The 23,673-nt window shown below is 41.2% G+C and overlaps 1 protein-coding gene across 1 annotated transcript in view; it reads right to left on the minus strand.

Annotated features, from left to right (window-relative positions):
- Window positions 1-18,746, minus strand: part of il17rd (interleukin 17 receptor D) — a 31,813-nt gene extending 13,067 nt beyond the window's left edge. The window contains exons 1-3 of the mRNA XM_085354427.1: window positions 18,621-18,746; window positions 5,734-5,788; window positions 765-887 (exon numbers count right to left, since the gene is read on the minus strand). Coding sequence (XP_085210553.1) covers window positions 765-887; window positions 5,734-5,788; window positions 18,621-18,740 — 298 coding nt within the window. The 5' untranslated portion in view covers window positions 18,741-18,746. The remainder of the gene's footprint in view (window positions 1-764; window positions 888-5,733; window positions 5,789-18,620) is intronic.
- Between the last annotated feature and the right edge of the window lie 4,927 nt (window positions 18,747-23,673).

Raw genomic sequence — 23,673 nt, forward strand, 5'->3', positions numbered from 1 at the left:
ACCATGGCCTCAGACTTGTGACTCAGCACACGGTGGAGGTCATGGCTCAAGGAAGCTGACAGACTCACACAAGATCCTGAGACCTCCGAATCCGACAACCTCCACCCCTTTAAGAATTCTGTCCATGAAAGTTCTGAATGGGATCCGTGAACCAACTTCAACCTAGAATGAGTCCAACTTAATGCTGGCAATGCAAAACAAGCTCTCACTGCAGTTAACAACAATTAGTCACAGACCTTAATTCGGGTGACCAAAAAAAGAAAAAAGTCTTCCTGCCCAACTCCCTAATTTTACTCATCTGGTGCGCCACAGCCTTCAGCCTTGTTTCAGATAAATTCTGGGTTTGTCGGTAAAGTCTTGGCTGTCTTACAGCAGTAACCTTAAGCTGTGCAGATCTCAAAGAGGAAATCTGGCAACATGTGAGTATGACATGGAGAATTTCAGGGAGATTTCTGCCTCTCCCTCTCTGTGTGAGAAAACAACGGGCCGTTTTGTCACAGAGAGGGAGAGGCAGCAGAGGTTCACCTTACACTGTGCGCACACACATTCCTTCACGGTCAAATCGCGGCATTGTTGTGTGAGATGCGATCCTCTTTCCCTCTCTTTCCGGCCCCGATCAAAGGGACACACACGCACAGAGCTGGGTAATCTTACGATTTGAGCACTTTGAACTTTCTTGCTCTTCCCTCAACTTTCCCTGTTCTCTCTCTAAAACTGTCTCTCCGGATGATCGTGCAAACAGGCAGGCCGACAGGTAAACAGACCTAGTGGGCTCGCAGACCAGTGGACAACCACGGCGGCCTGATCGTCGCAGGCTAGATGACTGAAGGAGACGTTGGTGACCTCACGGATCATGTGCTTCCCCAGTGGGTAGTTTAATGAGCAGTCTGCAGAGAGAAACAGAGAGATATGAAGAGATTAACAACAGCACAGAGAGCCGCACTTTAACAAAAGATTTAATGGTTCTTGAAACAGAAATCTGAGCCTGATGGACAGAGTAAAGATTAAAGACTGCAGTTAACATCTTCACAGCCATTTAAGGACCATTCAGGCTCAATTCCAGATTCTTGCAGGAAGGTTATGGACTTTTGTCAACTCTGCCGATTCTTTTATTATAGTTTCCAGCTTATTACCATCCATAAGTTAAAATCTAAAATTAAGTATCTTGAAATTTCTACTTAGCAGCTAAAACATCTGAGAAAACAACACAAAATTGAGAGAATAACTTGAAAAAATGGGAAAATAAACAAATAAAACCATAAAACTATACAAACTATAGGTACAATAGACCAAGATCATGCTAAAATGAAGCATATGTAATTCTGAATTTAAAATATAAGAAAGTTTATGGTCCAGAGCTCTGGTGGGAGATGCTCTGCGCTACTGACCTTTCCTTAATGGTCAGGCTTAAACTCAGACATTTATTTCTATTCTTAGGTCCATATGTCGTCTTTTCATTTCAACAGCTCCATAAACCTCCTGGTTAAAGTTTCTGCAGCCAATCAGGAGAAAATTAGACTTAAAGGGCGGAGCTAAAACAGCTTGTTTGAACTAAGTTAAAGAAGGCTTAATTTGAACTGTGAGTTGTTTAAAGCTACTTTAATGAGAGTCCAGAATGACTGAACATAACAGCTCTACTTTTTTAAAAGTCATACGATTGACATCTTTTGTGTGTGTGTGTGTGTCATTATCTTTAGATAACCCTCTAAGGAGATACTTTGAGTTAAATTAAGAAATGCATTATTAGCAGATTCCACAGCTGTCCGATCTGTCATCCATATTTTATTAACCGCACCTTCATTAATTCAGTCGCTCTGGGTTGTTTGTCATTCACCTCCTCTCGTCTCCAACATTTCTCTTGTTTTATCTTGAGAGACACGAAGTTGGAGGGGCGGAGGAGGAGGAGCAGCCAGCCATGAACCGAGAGGGATCGGAGGAAAAAAGATGGACTTAGGATGTAGAAAGAAAAGAGGCGTGAACTCAGACACGACTGACTGCTCCCCTTTCCTCCTGCTAACCATCGATTGACAGAAGTGAGGAAGAGGAGGAAGAAGCTGGGAGAGAAGAGCTTATAAAAGATGGAGACGGATGAGAGAACGTTAGACACGAGTCACTGCTCCTCTTGCTCTCGCCTCTTCATCCTCCTCAAAGCAGGGTCATGTTCAGGGCTAAAGGAGAAGGTCACAGCTGGTTGCTCCTCTTCCTCCATCTTCCGTAGGATGTATGGAGGAGAGGAAGGCTGCAGTTCTTTTTACTCTTCTTCCTCCTTCCCTAATCTTTGGTTTCAGCATTTATAAAACAAAGCAGTGTAAAGACAGAAGAACGAAAAGAGGGCTAAAGTTCACTGCAAACGTTTTCTTTAGCTGTCCCCTTTTTTCTTCCTGTTCGCTTTCCAATTTAAGAAGCATAGGAGGAGGCGCTCACACAAAGCACAGAAAGAAGAGGAGGCTGAAGGAGACCATCACAGTTGCTCCATTTATTTGTGCATCCTCATCTTCTTTCAATGCTTCATCCTTCAAAGTAGAATTATGACAACTTGAACCTACTGTTTTTAAAGTATCAGCTTCAGCTGACGTTCTTCTGAAGCAGATTTCAGTCTGAGTAAAAAAATTAGAATTATTCAATGACAGTGAGGCACTGTCAGATTTCTAAAATGCATAATCTTTAGTTTTGGTTAAATCCTCTGGAGCATGTCACGCGGTTTGAGGCACTCCGACTGGATGCTCAAATCCTGGACATACTGTCAGCAAACGAAGACCAAAGCCAACAATTAGTTACCATTCAGTTAATTTTCTGAACACTTTTGTCAGCTAGGGAGGGCTGGAACCTATCCCAGCTGGAGCAAAATCCGTGGACATAGCTATGTTGAGATCATCCATGGAGAATAAAACTCAAATAAATGTTTTGACTAGCTTTGCTTTTTAAAACTAGGCTCCAGTTTCGGCCCCCTGAAACTGGTGTATTAAGTAAGTGCTGAAACCAGCAACAAAGACCTTAAATCTTTCCTCTCATCAGGAAAGTGTTTCCTAAGGTTATCGAAGGAGCTGAAGGATGGACTTCGATGCAGTCACACTTCTTTCTTATCATGACCAGAGGAGACATGGATTTGTACAGGTATAAGGCACCTGTTCACTTCTATATGAAGCTCACTATCTTCATATGTCAGCCTCGGTTACACAAGGAAGTGTGATGTCAGGTTTGAAATCATCTGAAAGAGGAGGTCTAATATTGTGGCAAAAATGTTTTCACGATTAATGACGGCTGGGACGTGAGCAGTTTATGGGTGCGTCTGTAAGTTAGAGCTACAGAAAATATCCCAAACACGACACTGGACAGGTATCTGACAGAGCTTACAAATGTACGGTTTTAATTTGACAAAATATCCAGGAGTTTTTAAAAATCCCGGACATCACAGTTTTTAAATGTGCATTTGTTTGAATGTGTGGATTAAAAAAAACATTTTGATCACTGGTGAGAATTTCCCACAGCAGGATGGTGTGTTTGCAGCAAAGATGATAAACCCATCACCAAATACATAAATAAATAAATAAATAAATAAACTATCCTCAACGTATTGCTGATCCTACAATCCTTTCTAGGGAACCTACTGGAGGTCAAAGGTCACCCTGCTTTATAATTCCCATGACATCACTTCCAGCAAAGAGAGGGTGTGAGAGAGGAAGCCTCTGGCTCTCCTTGATCCTCAAACTACTGAGGTGTGACACACACACACACACACACACACACACACACACACACACACACTCTGATTGTCATGCTAAAACACTTGAGCGCTTCACTTTAGCTCCAAGCGTGTTTTCATTTCATCTGATCTTCAGAATTCACATGATCTTCTGACCTCTGACCCACACGTCATTGCTTACATAATATGTGTTAAAGCTAGATTAAATGAAAATCAGAGAAATGGAAGAAACTCCCAAGACGACCCTCAGACAAAAGAATCACATTCTGTTAATAATGCAGTTTGACATTTTGGGTAATACGGGGTGATTTGGTTTAATCTGCAGATAAATGTCAGCAAATACAAACCTACATAATGTTAGCGTAGCATAAGTGCTGGAGACACAAGGAAAGAGCTGACCTGACTGTGTCCAAACACAGGGGAGGAAATCTTTAAGAAATCAGACTCACTCTAATTTTTAAAAAACTGAACCTGTGAATCAACTCAGAATCACTGAACACAGGAACTGCAGTTACGGCACAAACAGTTAATAAATTAAATCTGCTGCTGCACTTTTCCCTCATGCACAATTTTAAACTAACTAACATCTTGGACCTTACAGAAGGAGGAAGGAGGACTTTTTACATTTATTAGATGAAACACGGAATAATCTCCACCAAGGTTGAAGTTGTTGTCCACTCCATCCATGTATCAAGTCCCTAGATCCAAATACAGGTTTTCTTATTTAAATTTAATCTGTATTTATGACAATATTTTTCTCTATCGCACAAATATAACAATTTTTTTTTTCAAACTCCTCAATCAACACGAGCAAACTCCATAAAATAGTTAAACCGCATGTAGTTGTTAGCTGCAGGGGTTGCAATAACACTGCAGACAACACACACACACTTTCTGAGGGATCTGAAAGCGTTTCCTCGCTCATGGTCACAGACAAAGAAGGGAGGGAGGGATCGGCCACGGTTCAGGAACTTGACTTTTACAGAGAAAAGAACAAAAGAAGAAGAGGAGGCGCAGGGTGGTGGTGGAAAAGGTGGAGGAGGAGGACAGAGGAGATGATGTGGGCGAGGGTAAGGAGGGCTTGCAGATTTTCATATCAAATATGACAGAAAATAAACTATTTTATGATCAAATTGATCTTTGTGAAAGATTTTAGGTTTACCCTCAGAGGAACGAGTCACACCTGTGGAGGATTTTAAGTGTCAAATACAAAACGATCTCCATAAAATGCCTGCATGAAAGCTCTCTTCTAGTCTGTAACACTTCAAATTTGATATTATAATGTGATTTTATTTGGATTAACTAATAAATACCTTGAAATTCAAGTTAGGTAGAGCAAACATAATCAGAACTAGATTAGATTATTTTTTGTTATATATTCTAGAGGCTGATGTTAAACATGGCCAGAGAGTCCAGTAATGAGGTCTGCAAATTTAACTGGTCTTAACACTTTGGACTGTTTTTTGCCATCTCAGTCTCACACAGCTCAGCTCATTAAGTTCAAAGCTCATGTTTACAAGGGGAAGCCAATCAGAAAGAAGCTGACTTTGAGGGGTGAAGAGATGAAGCAGCTTCTTTTATACATGGACTTGCTACGACCCAATGTAAGATAAACAAGGATTATAATTGAACAGCAACACATGGAGTCTACCTCAACCCCCCCCCCCCCCTTTCAGACAACATCTGATGACCTTTCTTGTACCCATAGTGACAAGTTTTGACACCTAAGTATGTATCAATAAAAGTGGTTTCATGACCATTAGAATAGTTTACAGATCATCTTCTTGCAAACTTCTGATGAACACACAATTATTTTGTTCTGTAAGCAGGCCTGAAATATGACGGACACCAGCAGAGCTTCGATGCTTCCTTACTCCTAGTATGCTTTTAATGGGTAAAGATTTAAGAGAGTACACCTGATGCAGACAATGCAATGTGCAAACCAGAGGAAATGTACCATGTGTGCTACAATTTTTGCTACATTTAGTCAGCCACTTTGTGCAGATTTACGATGTTTAAGAGAAACTCACTGTCGGCTCTGAAGGTAACGGCCAGCCTGCGGCCTCCATCTGCACCTGAAGGTACCTGAGGGAGAAAACAGAGATATATGAGACATATGAAAGTAACCACTCCTGGTGACAGGCGTGAAAAAGCTTAAACTTTTAGCAGAAGATTATGCAAACCAGTCACCTAGCATGGCTGTTTCACTTCTTTTTAACAAAATGACAATAACGGTGAACAGACATTAAGTCTACTTGCTTTCTAGCCATGCAGATGTAAAAGCCATGACTTGGTCTTAAGATGGTGTCAGCAGTGGAAATCTTAGCAATAATTACATTTTTGTAAGATAAAAGCTGGCGCCTGAGAAAGGTCACCAAATCTCCATTTAATAGACAGGACTGGGCTATCCTTGCAACCTCACCCATGAGGTCTATTTAATACAAAGAACAGCAGATACAGTAACACATGATGAGCAGCAAGATAAGACGAGACATCAGCTCCCTTGTGAGCTACAATTACCCAGAAGCCCATTCTCCATGTTCCCACACAAAGATGAGGACTTTCTTTACGCATGTTTCAGCCTCGACTGTTTCAGCAGTTTTACGGCTTTGACCCTTTTTTATGTTCTCACACACACACACACACACACACACACACACACACACCCCTCAGGTTTATTACAGAGGTGTCAGACTGGTCTCACACACCTGAAACCAATCAAAGAGACACCCAGCTGAGTGTGTGCGAGTGTTACTGACGGTGTGCTGTTTATTAGCAGCCACTGTACCTCACAAATACAACCCATCCATACAAAAAGACACACACACTTTTAATGACATACTTGTGAAGTCCTTCATTGTCCAGATCGCAAAACACCTAAAGGCAACACAACAATGATAAAAATAAATAAATAAAATAGTCCGCACAGACACACACAACGTTTCATCTAATCATGTTTGCATTAATCATACGCTGTGCTTTAAGTTGGCCTCTGCTGTATGAACTTTGACCTTTAGAAGTTTATATGCTGCAGTGTGTGCACGTGTCCCGCTGGCAGCATGAACTAAAAGGCTAATTAAAAATCAAGCACAGGGGGAGGAAAAAAAAAAAGGGACTTCCTGGTTTCTTGCACTGACCCACAAAAACCTGGTTTTGCATGGAACTACATTTTTGCTAAAAACGTACGAGATAAAGCATAATAACAAGTAAATAATTTTACATCACAGGTCAAGTACTCATTGCGAACACACATTTAAATTCCTCAAATTCACTCTGGTATGAATCAGTTAGACGTTACAAGTTTGTCAAGTTTTAACAGCAGTGTCACCACAGCCTCTGTGACTGACAGGTTGAGTTTTCCGTGTCACACCGTAGCAGTAAGCACTGTTTACGGTGTTTGTTTACAATGCACGGTGCACGGTGTTTGTTGCTGAATTCACTTGTCAACAGTTATTATTTTGCTGTGCTGCAGTGGACAAACTGACAAGCATCAGTGGTTTTATTATGATTAAATAAAATAACTCATGAGAATCACACGTTGTCTAAGAAAAGGGAAAAATAGTTTTTTTAATCAAATAAACAAACTTAATATTCTAAAATGCAAAAAAATTTATGTGCCGTGACGCCGCTGCTGGCACTTCTTAAAGTCACCAATGTTTACTTAACTTGACTATTCAAGATATCAGACTTCAGTCATTCTAATTTTTTTATATTTTTTTCTAAGTAATAGTCTATTTAATAGTGATGTCTTAATACATAAATTATAATTAAGACAGTACTTTTGATCCGCTCCTACTCTGTTATGGGTTTTGCATTACAACATTTCCTGTATCTCTTCAAACACTCCAGCATCTTACAGGACAGAAACACTTGACTTGGCTCTGATCTTCACTGTCTGACAGTCCATTATGAATTTATTTGTTTCCAATCCAAAGCAAATGTTATTTTGGTAAGCAAATTTAAGGTTGATCATTTAACATGGTATAAACATTGTGTCTTCAATAATTAACAAATAAGTAAAAGCCATCCAATTGGGGGTCAGGCCCAGACTAACTATATTGGCCATCGTGCAAGGGCAGAAAATCTGCAGTGGCACTAAGAGAAAAGTGAGGCCCATGCGACAAGCTTAGCTACAGGAAGAGCAACGAAGGGCCAAAGCAGGCATCCAACCTACACCTCGACTGCGTACCATTCAAAGCTGAACAGCTAGCAGACCTCTGTTGATCTGAAGGGAAAAAGCATCGACTGGTTCACCTACAGAAAAAAAATGTTGTGACATTTACTGAGATCCTGTCAACTAAAGGCTCCTTTTTTTTAGTCTTTTTGGGTCAAGGTGAACAAAACAGCAAGAGACAAAGGCACACCGGAAAGGAAAGGGGTGCACCTAATTTATAAAACAAGAATTGGAAATTCACTGGTATTTGTGTAGCACTTTTCTAGTCTTACTGAAGACTCAACTTACTTGAGACTACAAGGTAGATTTAACCATACATTCATTAAGTGCTTTACCCACCCAGCCCTGATTCTAAGGGGCTAAATCTCAGCGTTTAGTAAAAGGTGTCTTGTTCATTTCACACTCCAACTAATGGCAACTCTAAGCTATCCTAAAGTTACCCAGCTGTGTAAAAACACCTGGAGTTTTTACTAACTTGCATATTTAGATAATTCAGAATTAACGAACTATTTCTACCCCTCTTCACCACCAGTTAAACCGCCCACCGCTGTGAGTCAAACTTTAATACTTTACAGCAGACACACACACAAAAAGCTTTTTTTTCCTGTCGCCAGGTGTTTCTCACTAGTAATAATCATTATGCTTCTCCCCTGCAAATATCCACACACACAAAAATACGCACATCCCCTGAGGCCCGAGCAGACATGAATCCACATCAGTAAACAACTGAAAATACAAGTAGTTCATTATCACTCACAATAAATGACCGGATGAGCAGCTGTTTGACATCCTGTCCGCAGACACATAAACAAACCAGTCCAAAAAAAAAAAAAAAAAAAAAAAAAATTCACTTTTTCAGACAAGAAGAACAAAACTCTTTAAACAACATAAAAACTTTTGAAGAAACACTGAATTTCCCTTGGGAATCCCCAAACATCACTCACACACACACACACAAAATCAGTTCCTGTGGTAATCAGACAGCTAATTGCTGGCTCAGTTAGTTGAAACAGTAATTAATCAGCGCACACAAGGGAGGAAAGGATCTAAGGACTCAGGAGAGGAATGGGGGAGTAAAGGATGATGGGAGAAGTAATGACCGAGCCTGCAGGGAAGGAAAAAGGGAAGGAAGGAAGGAGGAAAGAAGAGAAGGAGGGATCTGATTAAACAGGAACTTCTTCAATTACAGCTTTTAAGGTTCACTTAGCAGACTTCTCCTCTGCTTCGTTTTGTTTGGGCCAGCCAGACCAGTTCCAGATGTGGGGACAAACTCCCAGCTGACCTCTAATCAACATACTCCTCCTGGGCTGAAGCATAAACAAAAGTTCCGTTCAGGGGAGGAAGATTAGAGGAAGATTAGAGCTGCACGATGAGCTGAAGTGCCTGCAGAGCAGAGCGTCTGTCAGGCACCATCACTTATGATGCTGCTCACTTGTTTCTCAGATATTTTCAGATTTAAATCACAGATTTCAAAACGCAGTTCCATTTAAGCTCATGTGCAGCTACTTGGGTTTAGACAACATTTTTTCCACTTCTTCCAGAATTCATAAATGTCCATCAAGCTGCAGTTCAGGCAGCTCAGGTCCTAATGTTCAGACTTCTCTCCAGTTTTGTCCATATGCTTTACTAGGGTGTAACATGCTCAACAAAAGGGGGGTTAAAACCTGGTTAGCAATCAGTCTTCATAGAGTCATTTATGTTATCTTATCTTTATCTGCTTGCTAACTCTGCCGTCATTGGGTATTTCCGTATTAAAATGGTCCTTGAATTCCCAAAAGCAAACAAACACTGGGCAAAAGCAATCACCACAGAGTTAAAAACAGTCCAAACTCTTTCAGTGTTGCTGTTCTTCCAGGTGCTACAATAAAGTTTAACATCCTTCCATCAATGAAAAAAGAAGACGTAAAGCTTTCAGCTGAATTGCAGGCAGGAAGTCTCCATAAAAAGCTGACTTACCATGTACTAAGTGAAGTATTTCTAAAAATCATACAGCACAACTGTAACTTTGAACTTCACATGTAATGATGGGCTAACTAATGGTTAGGCTAATATACACATTAGATATGCTACACATGGACAGTGCTAATAAAAAGCTGAGGAGGCCGAGAGTTTTTCCAGGCTCGTGGTAATTAAAAATAAATAAATACAAATAAAACATGAGACTAAGCTCTTCAGCACATTGTTAAAGCTGTATTTATCTTCAACACTTGGTTTCACTTCACTGAAAATAAAATAAAATAAAGTTCTTTGTCTATTATAACTTCTAAGTCAATGCTAAGGGAGCAGCAAAACCACAAACATAAACAGCAGTAGCTTACAGGAAATGTGAAAAGCCTCTACATGTCTTTGACACTGCCCTCAGGTAACTACAACATGCAGATGTGGATCTCCAAAGCTCTGAGCAGCACCCGGAGGCTACCAGCCCACTGCCAGGCCTGGATGTTAATATGCCACAGTAATCACAGCTGCTTGTGTGATGGTCCAGTAGGCTGTACCTTAAACCAGCCATCCTACATTCATGCCCAACTGAAAGAACCTGAGGGATGAAGATGGAGCTGGTTCCCCTGTTTTATTTCTTTCAAAACTGCTAGGCACAATCAATCAACATTCAGAGAGCTCCAGCTGTTATTTCAGTTCATTCAGTCTAATCAATAAATATTTGTTTAGATTGATCCCAAGGAATGATTGGGACTGCTATGATAAAAATGAAGTGTGCTTACATGTGGTCGGGGACATCTGATTGCTTTTCTTTAAGTGAAAAGTTGAGTTCGATTACTCCTATCATGTTAATCATGTCAATATTATTAAGCTATAATTGATATATTTTTACTCATCTCCCCTCCTGAGTCCGTCTCTGAGTATTTGCTTCTAGAGAACTTGTTTTCTGCACGCAGATGAGATAAGACACAATACGACCACTTTTTAGCAATTCTGCGAACTTCCAGAGACTACCCCACCAAAGAAAATGCTCCTTTATGGCAACTACTTCAAAAAAGCCACCTGAACCTTTTTATCTTCATTGAAACTTCACTGAGGATTTCATTGCACACAAAGAACAGCGAGACCGTGTGAAGCTGATGAGGTCCTTGTTCATGCAAAAGCCTCGAGGCTAAAAACTCAGCCCTCTTAATGTCTTCCTGCCTTTTACAGACAAACACACACCTCCAAACACTTCCATATGGCACAACAAGGCCGCTGATAACAAAGCGCCTGAGTCGGAGTTGGATTCAGTCTGTGCTGGTCTTGTAGGATCTTGTTCACTGTGTGTCAAATACCGTTTTGGAGCAGATGCAGACTGTCAGTTCTGACGAATCGCTGCATCATCATCGTGATCATCATCACAGGGGAAAAAGGCTGTTTTTGAGGCGGACGGAGACCTTTAATCAACACTGATAATGTACTTTCCTTCTATCCTTCCCTGTAAACTGGTATTTTACACAAGAGAAAATTATGCACTTTATAATTATTATGATCACCTGGTGAACTTTGTTTTTTAAAATCATGTCAGGACACATGAACTGTGTGGCAAAAGATTAAATCTTTCTGATGTAATGGAGTCATGTTTTATTTTATTCTTCTATCAGAAGAAAAGTTAAAGGATTTATTTTTAGGGCTTTGGGAGTTTCAGCATGGACTGAGAAATAGTTTAACTTCATCCTCATAAATCACGGGAGAGTGATACTGATGAAAGAACCAGATACTGTTGAGACACGGAACAGATATTCAACATGCAATGCATAAAACACACCAATCCAACACACTATGAGTGTTTTTTAATAACTCAAACTGATTCTTGCATAGTACAGTTACATTTCAATCCCCACTAAAGCATATTTAATACAAGGCAGCCAGTAAAAACACGGTTAAAACTGTTATGTTGAGATCTGTTCATAGATTCTGTTCAGTCAGCGTGAGTAGGATGGATGAAAGTGTTCCACCTTAAAAGTGCAGCTAGATTGTTGCCTCCACATGGCACTGAATTGAATCATTTCACGCATTTAGTGTATAAGTTAACCAGTAAAGATGAAAAGGCAGCAAAATATTCTGCTACTTATTAAATATACAAGATAGTAAAAGCCTAAGACTGAGGAAAGATGGCTATAGCTCAGGGGTAGAGTTGCTCATCTACTAATCAGAAGGTTGGTGGTTTGATCCCCAACTTCTCTTGTCTGTATGTCAAACTATCTTTGGACAAGACAGTTAACCCAAGTTGCTCCCCAATGCTTACCCAATAGAGCACTTAATTACAAATGCAGTCAGTCGTTCCCGTGTCCTAAAGATGGGGTTGTTGCCACATTAATTTACACCTTTTAGCTGATTTTCTCATTCTATTATAGTTTTTCTTTTAGTAAAATTTACTAACAGCAGACCTGCTCCTTTTTCAAGTTAACAGGCTCGCAGTTTGATAGGAAACCCTGTGGGATCATAGATTAAGTGAGGAAGTGTGCATCCATCCGGAGAAAGAACATAGAGGAGAGGGTGCATCGAAAGTGAGGAGCATGTACTTGTTGATAAAGATGGTCAGACATGCTAGATGAAAATTGGAGACACAAAGTATTTCGCAAACAGGCTGACTTTGGTGAATCATCTTTAGAATTCAAATTCAAATTCAAATTTTATTTGTCACGTACACAGTCATACACAGTACGATATGTAGTGAAATGCTTGGACAACTGCTCGTGACCTAAAGAAAACAAAAAAGGAAAAGGCTATGAATAAGATAGGAAATAAATATGAAAAATTTAAAAGGGTAAATTTAACTAGGAAGGAATAAAATATAAATTAAGGTTAAAAATGAAATAACTGTACAATGTAACTAGAAATGACCTAAACCGTGCATCATCAACGACTCTGGAACTGCCAATCAGTGAGTGCAGTCCAGTCAAAATGTTTTATTAATGGCTAAACATGGAGAGCAGGAACGCACGCATCTGTTGTCACATGACAAACTGCTGAACAGGAACATGAAATCATGTATGATCTCGGTTCAGCACCAAATCCAGAAAGAAAAAGCTGGAAACAAAAGTGAGGTCCAACAATACAAACTCTGTGTGAGTGTGAGCTCGGGAGCAGCCAACCAGAGATTTCCCACCGCAAGAACAAAACCTGCGGCTTCCTCCTCCTGCATGACTGCTCCTCAATGTCCCCCAACCCCTCCCACCCCTCTTCATCAGGACTCCTCCTCCTAACCCAGGACGAGCTGCTTCACTCCCGCTGTGACGGTTTGTCCTTTAAGAGACTCTGAGCAGGCCAAATCCTGACTTCCTTTGAAAATACACGACCTAGACAACACTATACATGTGTAGTGAGTGACGGTCCAAATCTATAGAACGAGGTCATGTGACGCTCATTTGTTACCTGAGAAAACTCCATTTTAATTTCATTTAGGATTTTAACATCCAACATCTTCCTTTCACTACAAAGTTCTTCTTTGTTTGAAGGACATAAAAATACACAAATTCTCCACCACCACCACCACCGTCAGGGGGCCATCTCTTTGCAACAAAACTGACTCTGAAGGAAGAGCTGTGGCCCACTTTTACACATGAGCTCCTGACAATGTCACAGGAATCAGGTCGGGACATTGTCTGATGTTTCCCTTTCACACGTGTAGCCACACAGCAGGAGAAAGTGCACGTCCAATACGTTCTCACTTCTCAAAGTACACTACTTCCCAAGTAGAGACTCCATTAGCTTGCAGTGATTTGACCAATTACCTGCTCCATTCTCACAGGATTAGTCAAACCACGACAGACTTTAGACGATGGAAGTCGGAAGATCCACCGAAGATCATTTATATTTCTGTTAAGGTGTCTAAAAAAATTAAGATTTGCAGTACATGTGTTGAAATGGTTATTTAAAAAAAAACAAAAAAAAACATCTTCACCCAGAAGAATAGCAGATACTTAGAATCCTAAATGGACTAGTTGTTATATAGCACTTTTCTTCTGTACTGGAGCACTCACCATCCACACATGCACTTTTTTCTTTACCTAAGTGCTTTCACATTCTGAAAAACGCAACATAGATCAACTGGAGGTACCAGGGAGACTTTGGCATGCAGACCGGAGCTTAACATCATTCACTCATGAAGACATGAAGAGATGGAATCACACTGAGGCAGCGTGAATCCACAGAAGAACTGTGGCAAGTTTTCCAAAGGTTTAAGAACAAAATATTAACTCAATAAATCAAAACTGTTCGTTGCATAAGTTTTTAAAGCATCCTCGCTTTCCTTTTATTACCTCGTACTTCTGCTCAGGGCTGTTTAGGACATTTCCAGCGCATACGTAAGTAAAGTTCAAGTTGTAAAACTCAGTTTTTCCTCAGAAAGCCTCAGAGGACAGCGATGAAAAATATTTCCCTGAGCTGTTTTATGATAGAGGTGGAGCTCCAGCACTCACGCTTCACCTTCTGCCTGTTTCAGCCGCCAGAAATCAGAAAACACACGTTTCCCATCCGACGCCTACCCAGCCATGATGTCCTCTGAGGCTCCCTGATGCCAAAACCACACCGACGCCCTAGATATGTGACATGGTTTCACAGGGGAAACCTTATTTGAAAAATGATGGCAGGGTAGAGAGACGGGAGGATGAAGAATCCAGAGAGGGATACAGAGAGGAGGAAGCCGAATGAGTTACTTCCTCCGCTGAGACAGATGTGATGGCTTCAGCAGATGTGTTTCACTACAAAAAGAGATTTTACGTTGACTTAAATCATCTATCATTCTAGCTTTCTCTGCAGTAACCGGGTTTCTGGATGATGTAGGGAAAAAAGGAGGTTTCCTCCATGAGTTTCAGGATTAATATCAAACCTCCTTTTAACACATTTGCAATTTAAAAAAAACAAACCCTACTATTTATCCATGTAGACAAACACAATTGTTTTCACACATAAAAGCTTGTTTAATTGTTTTGATGAATACTACACCATCTTTGTAAAAACTGCAATAGTCTTGCAAGGCTCCAGAGGGAGCTGAAGAAATCTGAGCAAGCAATTTAAAGACCGTTAAAATAAATGTAGAGGCTTGGAGCTTACAGGCTACATTAGCTAATTAAATTAAATAAACTTCATAGCATCATTAGAGGCACTGCAGCCAACATCTGGATTACAAAGGTTTCACTGAGTTTGACCAACATGTAGCTCTTCAAAGCAGGAATGTTGAGTAGGTTTATCAAAAAAATCTGATATTAATCGATACTAATAAACAGATGAGATACTTATTTGCAGGAGTATTAATGCACAACATCACACACAATTGCTACAGATAGGCAGGCACACAGCCCCTCCCCTCACTAGCAGCTGAAGCAGTTGATCTTGACGCCACAGAACAAATGTCATGAGCAATTTCGGGAGGTCCGTAAAGTATTAAAGACACATCGTAAATGCAACCGTTAGTCTGACAGCCACATTAGCCATCTGTTAAGTTAGCAGCTAGCAGCTAATAATAAAATGATAAGGAGCCTTAAAGTCGTGCCCATCTGTAATGTTTAATGTCTGTAAAGTCTACCAGCAAAAAAGGACAGCAGCATCCTGCTTAAAAAAAAACAAAACAAAAAACCCCCCAACTATTTAAGCAGCAACTGATACCACTGAAAATGGTATTGAGTATTTTCCGGGATATCTGTACCGAGTGATTAATAATCACCTCTGTCAATCCGTGATATTTATTATTGAGCGATTTTTATATATATTGTTCATATTTCCTAAATTTCTTAAATCTCTAACATATTGTATTGTTAAATAGTCTGTTTCTGTTACTGGTATTTATAATGGTGCAACTGTAACCCACATAATTTCCTTAGGGATTAATAAAGTATGCTGACTCTTATTCTGAGTCTGATAACCCTAACAAAAAAAAAAACAAAAAAAAAAGAACGAGTACCATCTGCAAATGTTTCAGGACCAGAGACTGGGTATAAAAGATTTAGGTAGCTATAGTGACATCACCCATTGGCTTAAGACTGTGTTTTGACGCCTCAAAGTTTGGGTTTTTCTGGTGCTTTTCTGCTTTCAGAAGTTACCAGATTTGATCAAAAAGCTTCAGTCCTAATGCATCAGCTAGCACTAGCAAATTGGGTTAGCTAGCTGAAATACTAAGATTTTACTCACAAAAACTGAATCTCAGACTTATTGCATGCTCTGTACCATTAAGTAAGCCAGAATATTAGTCTGATGAAAATACTCTACAAGGCACCAACAGCTTGAACACAGAGTAGATATACAGCTCAGTGACACTAGGTGAGGTCTGGCATTCACAGCCTGTACCTGGACACACGACAGTCAAAGCAGCCACGTCCCTAACAAAGGAATGATTCCCAGTCTCTTCTTCATATAGCTTAATAACTTAGCACAACACAAAGGTATCAATATTCTACTGGAAGTGGAAAATGTTGGACAAGCGCATCCTTACATCATCCATGTCACTGGACTGTGGGAAGAAGATGGAGTGTTTGAAACCAAGAGGTTATTAAAATGACACTTAATATCTATCCTGAATCAGGAGCCTTTTCCTGCATGATGCTGACACGTAAAACTAGCACACACACACACACACACACACACACACACACACACACACACAGCTCTAATAACCTCACACCTGTAGAATAGCAGGCCCTCACACCCCCATCCAGCAGCCTTTGAAGTGTGTGTGAAAGGAGAGGAAGCAGAAGAAGAGAGGGGGAGGTGGCAGACTGTGTGTGTGTGTGTGTGTGTGTCTGTGTGTCTGGGGAGGGGGGGTGAGTGAGGGGGGGGGGGGGGGTATATTGCAGGAAGGAATGTTTCAGCAGAGTAAACAGTGTGAAGCTTCCTGTAGAAAACACTTCAAAGCCAAAGAGGAAACCAGGATAACACACACACACACACACAAGGAGAGTGAGCATATCAAAGGCATGTAGGACTCATCTATCAACATAGGAAAATTAAAACCTGCAGAGTGGACACACATGCAACCAGAGAAACTTTTATTTCACTTAAAAAAAAAACATGGAAACAAAAAACAGTTTCTTAACACTTCATAATAGAGTTATTATTTTATGGAAGATAAACTGACAAGTATATTCTAACTTCAATTTCTCCATTGTGAGAGGTTGCTTATCTTTTTTGTCATATATGACAGTAACCAGAGTATATGATCAGTGTAAATAATAGTCAACACTAAAAAACCTGAAGACGTCACATTTGGCACTCTTGGCAACTTTAATGAGCCAAATTTAAAATAAATGACTGAATAATTGAGATGGGTTTACAGATTAACTGGCAATGATTGAAACTCATCAGTTAATCTTAGCTTAGTCTGTGCTCCCTGACCTGTTGGTGTGATTCAGAGAAAGAAAATAAAAATCAATATTTGAAAGAAATAACTATTGACAACTCTCCCCTGCCTTTATCAATTTTTCTATATTTAGTTGTTTAATTATTTAATTGTGCAGCCTAAGCACATGATACAATTTTACTTGGCCAAAAACAACAAACGTTCAATGTTGAATTATCAACTGCAGGAGCTTAAGTCTAATGGCCAAAAAAATCTACCTTTTTCAGTAATAAAGAAAACCCAACACAAACATGAGGTCCTTGGGACCTTTGAAATAAACTAACATTTATGATGTTTAAATTCATTACAGAGAGGAGGAGAAAACAAGGCTGAGGATAGAAACTATAGAAATTCCCACAAATGAAAAATCTCTGAGACTTGTTCTTTTCACATTGCAGTGAAATTCATGCACACTGGCCTTTACGGAATCTAGAGACTTATTCTGAACTGGCACAGACCAAACACTGGTTCATTCATGGCCAAAAGCAAGGCTGCCGTGAAGTACAAAAGCAGGACAGGCGTTTGGAGGCGGTGGGTCAGCTCACATATTCCTGTTTTCCACATCAATTGCTTTTAAAAGATTGCACAAAAGGCAGGAAATCAGCTTTACGACCTACGATAATTTACAGGGCCTGCAAATATCGCCTCGACTTTGGCTGTTGGGGTTAGAGTTTTAACCAAGTGATGTGCACTTTGTAGCATTACATAAATGCCGAACAGGACAAGGGAACACCAAACACTGATGACTAATAATTAAGGATATTAAGACTTGCCACAAAGCGACAAAACTTATATCGACAATATGTTTAAAGCGTTTTGGTTAAAAGCAGAAAAATATGCGTTCAACTCGGCAAACACAACACATAAATATCATCAATAAGTTTTTTTTGTTTATAAACTTTTAAACACCCCCCTTGCGATCTCTTTGAATTACGCTTCCAACCAGACTGGAGATTAGGTAAAGGATAATAGTGTCAAGCAACTAAAATCATTTTTATTTTATTATATGCCGAATTAAACATGATATCAGACTCATTCAGACATTTGTCTGAAGTTGCTTATGAGGGGCTGCAAATTTCCAATAAAAGGAGAAAAAGAAATTAATTCTTGTTCCAACGGAGTTTGGCTCGCAGCCTTACGCAAAAGACCTGCAGCTAGAACCCCGCAGACAGACAGGTAAAGGTAACGCACCCTGAGATTAAAAACACAGCAAATTAAATAAAAAGCGAGCATAACTCTAACTTCACACGTGAATGTGTTAAACTGGCGGCTTATTCATCAAGAACCTGACTGCATATACTACAGAAGTGACATAAAAACACGACCGTCTCCGAAAACGGAACTTTTTGGACACTTGAGACGTCGCAGCGACAGCTTTAACGAAAAGTCGCTGAACACCAGGGATAATGTTTAATTCTGTGCTTTACCTTAAACCCGCATCGATCCTGATTCGCTCTTCTGGTGCCCGATGTCGTAGATCCACATGGGAAATATAAAAGCAGGTATAAACCGCAGAGAGAGATGAAGAAACTCCGAGGGGCCGCCATTCCTCCCTCAAGTCTGAACAACTCTGAGAGCGAGGAGGAGAGGACGGAGGAGGTGAGCGCGCGTGCATGCGTGTACTGCGCACGCATATCTTTGTGGGGGGACCTACAGGGACAGTTTGGCCAGTACTCACCTTCTTGAAGTGATATTCAAAGGGATTCCCCCCCTGTGTTTTTAGGTTCCACCCTTGGATTAGGAAGAAAAGGCTGGGAAATGTTGTTGCAGTACTGATCTGTGTTTGTGTGATTAGTACTTTGGGGATTGAGGACATCTTAGCCAGTGCTCATTTTGAGACATACATTCACAGGCTGGCAAGACTGCAAACTTGGTTTTAGGATTCAGATTTAAGTAAAAGACTGGAAAATAAACAGGTATTCATAACTTACAACTAGTCTTATGTGGTTGTGAGCTTTGTACTTTTGGGGGTTAAGCTCTTTGGCCAGTTTTCACTTTCAGGCCAATTTTTAGATGGTTGTTGAGGGGTTCAGATTACAATCAGATTTAGATCGGGTAAAAGGTTGGGAAATCCATTAATAATTAAAAAGACAAATTTGCATTGTGTGAATTATAATTTGTGGGGTGAGGACATCTTGGCTGGTGCTCAAGATGTCCTACCATGTGAATTGTATTTCTGCGTCAGATCTAGGTCATAGCTTACACCAGTTTAACTCTGCGTCATAACCTTCTATGTAACCTGGCATGCATGCCCTGAGGAATGTAACTACATGTTGGAGCGATGCATGACTTGAATAGGGTGGAAGGTTGTGGTATTTGCTTACTTTTTCTTGGTTCTTTCAGAAATTCACATGTGTGTCTGGAGTGGCTATCAATCAAAAAACAAAGTAAACGCAATCAAAAAATGACAACCCATCCATGAGATGGGATTGGGATGAGATGATACCAGCCATATCACAGATGAGTTTTCAGACCACACCTATACTCAAAGTTCAGTTTGATCTCACCTGCATCGTTTTTGACTGTATGACCACAGAAAAACACCTGCCAAAGCACTCAAAGCAACCTTTGTGGTAGTTCTTGCTTCAGTTGGTGTCTGCATGAAGTCATTTTGGCATCCTGACACTCACACACACAGACACAAAGACTCAAACAATGCCCTCTGCAGGTAAGAACATTATCTGTTTACACACTGGATAAAGATATGATTTATTGGAGGAGACTCTCATATAAATCCCACCTGCACACTACATATACTTCCTTTAACAGCTGTTTGCTTCATTTAACAGCTGGTTGAACCACACCCATCTTCAAAATGAGCCTTTATTTGCACACCTGTTAAGCTTCGTGACTGAATCTTGCATAGTTGTGGCATATAAACCCCTGTCAAAAACCTCAGAGCCACCAGTGTGGTTGTTCCTGCTTTAGTAAGGGGTCTCCAGAACCACACTTGCCATGATGCACACATAATGAAAGCAATACCAACTATGCCACTGCAGGCTTACTTTCCCCACTTCCCCCTTCATCAGATTTTACATCCTCAATTCTTTTCCCTTTTCTTTTCTGCTTGTGCCTTAGTCCCTCCCACCAAATATGCAGTTCTCATTTACCTCATTTGTCCATCTTTGTGTTCTGTGTCCACCATGTTTCTGCCTGCAACCCAGACATCAATCTTATTACAACATACTGAAGGATATCTCGAATTCTGAAATGCATGTCGAAGACAGACTCAGGTATATCTGAGGATGCACAGCTGTATCCTTTGTGGAAGTGTAATTGACATTCTGACATTGTCTTTGGACATGCAGACATTGCTGACAAAGACATGGTTAACTGGTACTTCTAAATTGCCGATAGATGTGAATGGTTGTCTGGCTGAGATTATAAAATACAGCTGTAGTTGAGCTCTAACAGAACAATGCTCTGTGTTAGCCCTGCGTCAGACTGGTGACCTTGTCTCTCATCGTGTGGTAGTTGGGATAGGTTCCAGTGGCCCTGATAAAGATAAGTGTAAGAAGATGTATTAAAGCAAAGATGTGTCATTAAATGCCTACTGTCTCAGCTCCTCTCTGCGTGTGTCTTGCCTCCTCTGCCTCAATCTCTGGTGAATGTGTGGAATGGAGGTAAAAAGAGGATTCAAGGATGTACAAACAGAAATAATACAGGGGGAAGGCGAGATCTTTGGGTTGGAGCGAATTAAAAGCAGTGTGAATTAAATATGAAGAGTGGCACTAATCATATTTAACTGACACTGCTTTCTGTCCATTTTATTCGTTCAGCGATGTGTGATTATTATGACAGTGTGACAACTTAAATATGTACACATCTTTCTTCAAAACTGTGTGTGCCACACCTCTTTCATACAGTCTGGGTAAATAAAATAAGTGAACCTTAAAGATTCTGTAAAGTATAAGATAAGATAACTCTTTATTGTCATTGCACAGTCATACATAGTACAGTAGTACAATTAAACTGGAAAACTGTCCTTCGTCGGCACTACATGTAACACAACACGACACGATACGACACATCACAACACATCACAACACAACACAAACAACACAACACAGTATAATAACTTAGTAATAAAAAAGAAGAATAAGTGTATTTGTATTGCACACTGTTATTATTGCACATTAATTATTATTGCACCTTGTTATAAATATAAATATTATTATTATTACTATTTTTACCATTGTTAACCCCCCCCCCCCCCCCCCCCCCCCCCCCAGGTAGCCAGTCAGGTCAGCTATTTGCATTGATCAGGGCTATTGCCCTGTTGTAAAAGCTGTCCTTGAGTCTATTTGTTCGGGACCTCAGCAGCCTGAACCTCCTGCCAGATGGCAGCAGCTTAAACACCCCGTGTCCTGGGTGTGTGCAGTCCCGTAGGATGCTGCGTGCCCTCTTGAGACAGCGAGTGATGTACAGGTCCTTCAGGGAGGGAAGAGGATGTCCAATGATTTTTTGGGCCATATTGATGACCCTCTGGTGTGCCTTTCTGTGTGCTGTGGTGCAGCTGGAGAACCACACACCGATGCAATATGTCAGCACACTTTCAATGGAGCAGCGGTAGAAGACGTCAGCAGCTCCTTCTTCAGGTCCATTTTTCTGAGGATTCTCAGAAAGTGGACACGCGGTTGGGCCTTCTTCAAAACCGCAGAGGTGTTAGAGCTCCATTGGAGGTCTGTGTCTATGTGCACACCCAGAAACTTGAAACTGGAGACCCTTTCCACACACTCCCCGTTGATGCTGACAGGCTGCAGCTCAGACTTCCTCCTTCTGAAATCAACTACCAGTTCTTTTGTCTTGGTGGTATTGAGGTCCAGGTTGTTATCTACACACCAATCTGACAGCCTCTGAACTTCAGCTCTGTACGCCGTCTCATCTCCCCCAGAGATGAGCCCCACCACGGTGGTATCATCTGCAAACGTGATGACTGTCTGGGTGGGAACTAACACAGTCATGTGTGTACAGAGTGTACAGTAGGGGACTCAGTACACAGCCTTGTGGAGAGCCGGTGTTAAGGCTGAGGGCTGAGGAAAGATGAGGCCCCACTCTAACTCTCTGTACACAGTCTGAGAGGAAGTCTCTGATCCAGCGGCAGGTGGTAGAAGGAAGTCCAATTTCCAGCAGTTTAACTATTAGTCTGTCCGGGAGTATCGTATTGAAAGCAGAGCTAAAGTCAACAAAGAGCAGCCTGGCGTAACGGCCCTGCACTTCCAGGTGAGAGATGGTGGTGTGGAGCGTTGTAGCAATGGCATCTTCAGTTGATCTGTTAGCTCTGTATGCAAACTGGAGCGGGTCGAGGTTGGGTGGCAAGCAGGACATGATGTGACGTCGGACCAGTTTCTCAAAGCACTTCATTATAACAGGTGTTAGAGCAACTGGTCGGTAGTCGTTGAGGCTGCTAATGTTAGTACGCTTTGGCAGTGGGACAATTGTGGCTGACTTTAGGCACGGCGGGATGCAGGACTGGGACAGTGAAGTGTTGAAGATCTTAGTGAAGACCCCAGCCAGCTGGTCTGCACACTCTTTAAGGACCCTTGCGGTTACCCCATCTGGTCCGGCGGCCTTCCTGGGGTTCACTGCCCTCAGTGTGCGCCTCACCTCATATTCCTGCACTATGAGGCTTGGGCTGCTGCTGCGCGATGTTTTTGCTGCTGCTGCCTCTGGTCCCTTCACCTCAAAGCGTGCGAAGAAGTGGTTCAGCTCCTCCGCAAGCGCAGCGTTACCCTCAGTCAACGTGGTATTGCAAGGTTTGTAGTTGGTTAAGTGCTGAACTCCCTGCCATATCTGTCGTGAGTTGTTGGTGTTGAAGTGGTCTTCGATCCTTCTCTTGTACGCTGCCTTGGCTTCTCTGATTGCCTCTTTTCAACTCAGATCTGGCTGCACTGTAATGCATACCATCACCGGATCTAAAAGCAGCGTCACGTTGCTTCAGCAGGACCTGGACCTCTTTAGTCATCCAGGATTTCTGGTTGGAATACACCCAGAGACGTTTGTCCACAGTGACACTGTTGACACAGAAGTTAATATATGAGAGCACTGATGTTGTGTGCTCTTCAAGGTCCTGATGTTCGAACACGCTCCAGTCCGTGTTTTCAAAACAGTCCTGCATCTGATGGGATGCACCTTCTGGCCAGGTTTTCACAGTTTTTGTGACTGGGGGGGCTCTTCTCCTAACGGGAGTGCATGCAGGGATCAGCAGCATGGACATGTGGTCTGACAAACCTAGATCTGGTAGAGGGGTTGCTCTTTAACCTTTTTGGATGTTGCTGCAGGCTTTATCCAATGTGTTTTTCCCCCTCGTTGCACATTTAATATGCTGTTCAAATCTGGGGAATACTGACCTTAAATCAGCATGGTTGAAGTCCCCAGCTATAAAGTGCACTGCGTTTGGATGGGAATTCTGCTGATTGCTTATTGTCTTGTGCAGCTCCTCCATGGCCGAGTTAGCATTAGCATCGGGTGGTACATACA

Source organism: Diplotaxodon limnothrissa, linkage group LG5 (genome assembly GCF_057381915.1).
Source record: "Diplotaxodon limnothrissa isolate DT_005_m linkage group LG5, D_limnothrissa_male_GT1.1, whole genome shotgun sequence".
Taxonomy (NCBI): Eukaryota; Metazoa; Chordata; class Actinopteri; order Cichliformes; family Cichlidae; genus Diplotaxodon; species Diplotaxodon limnothrissa.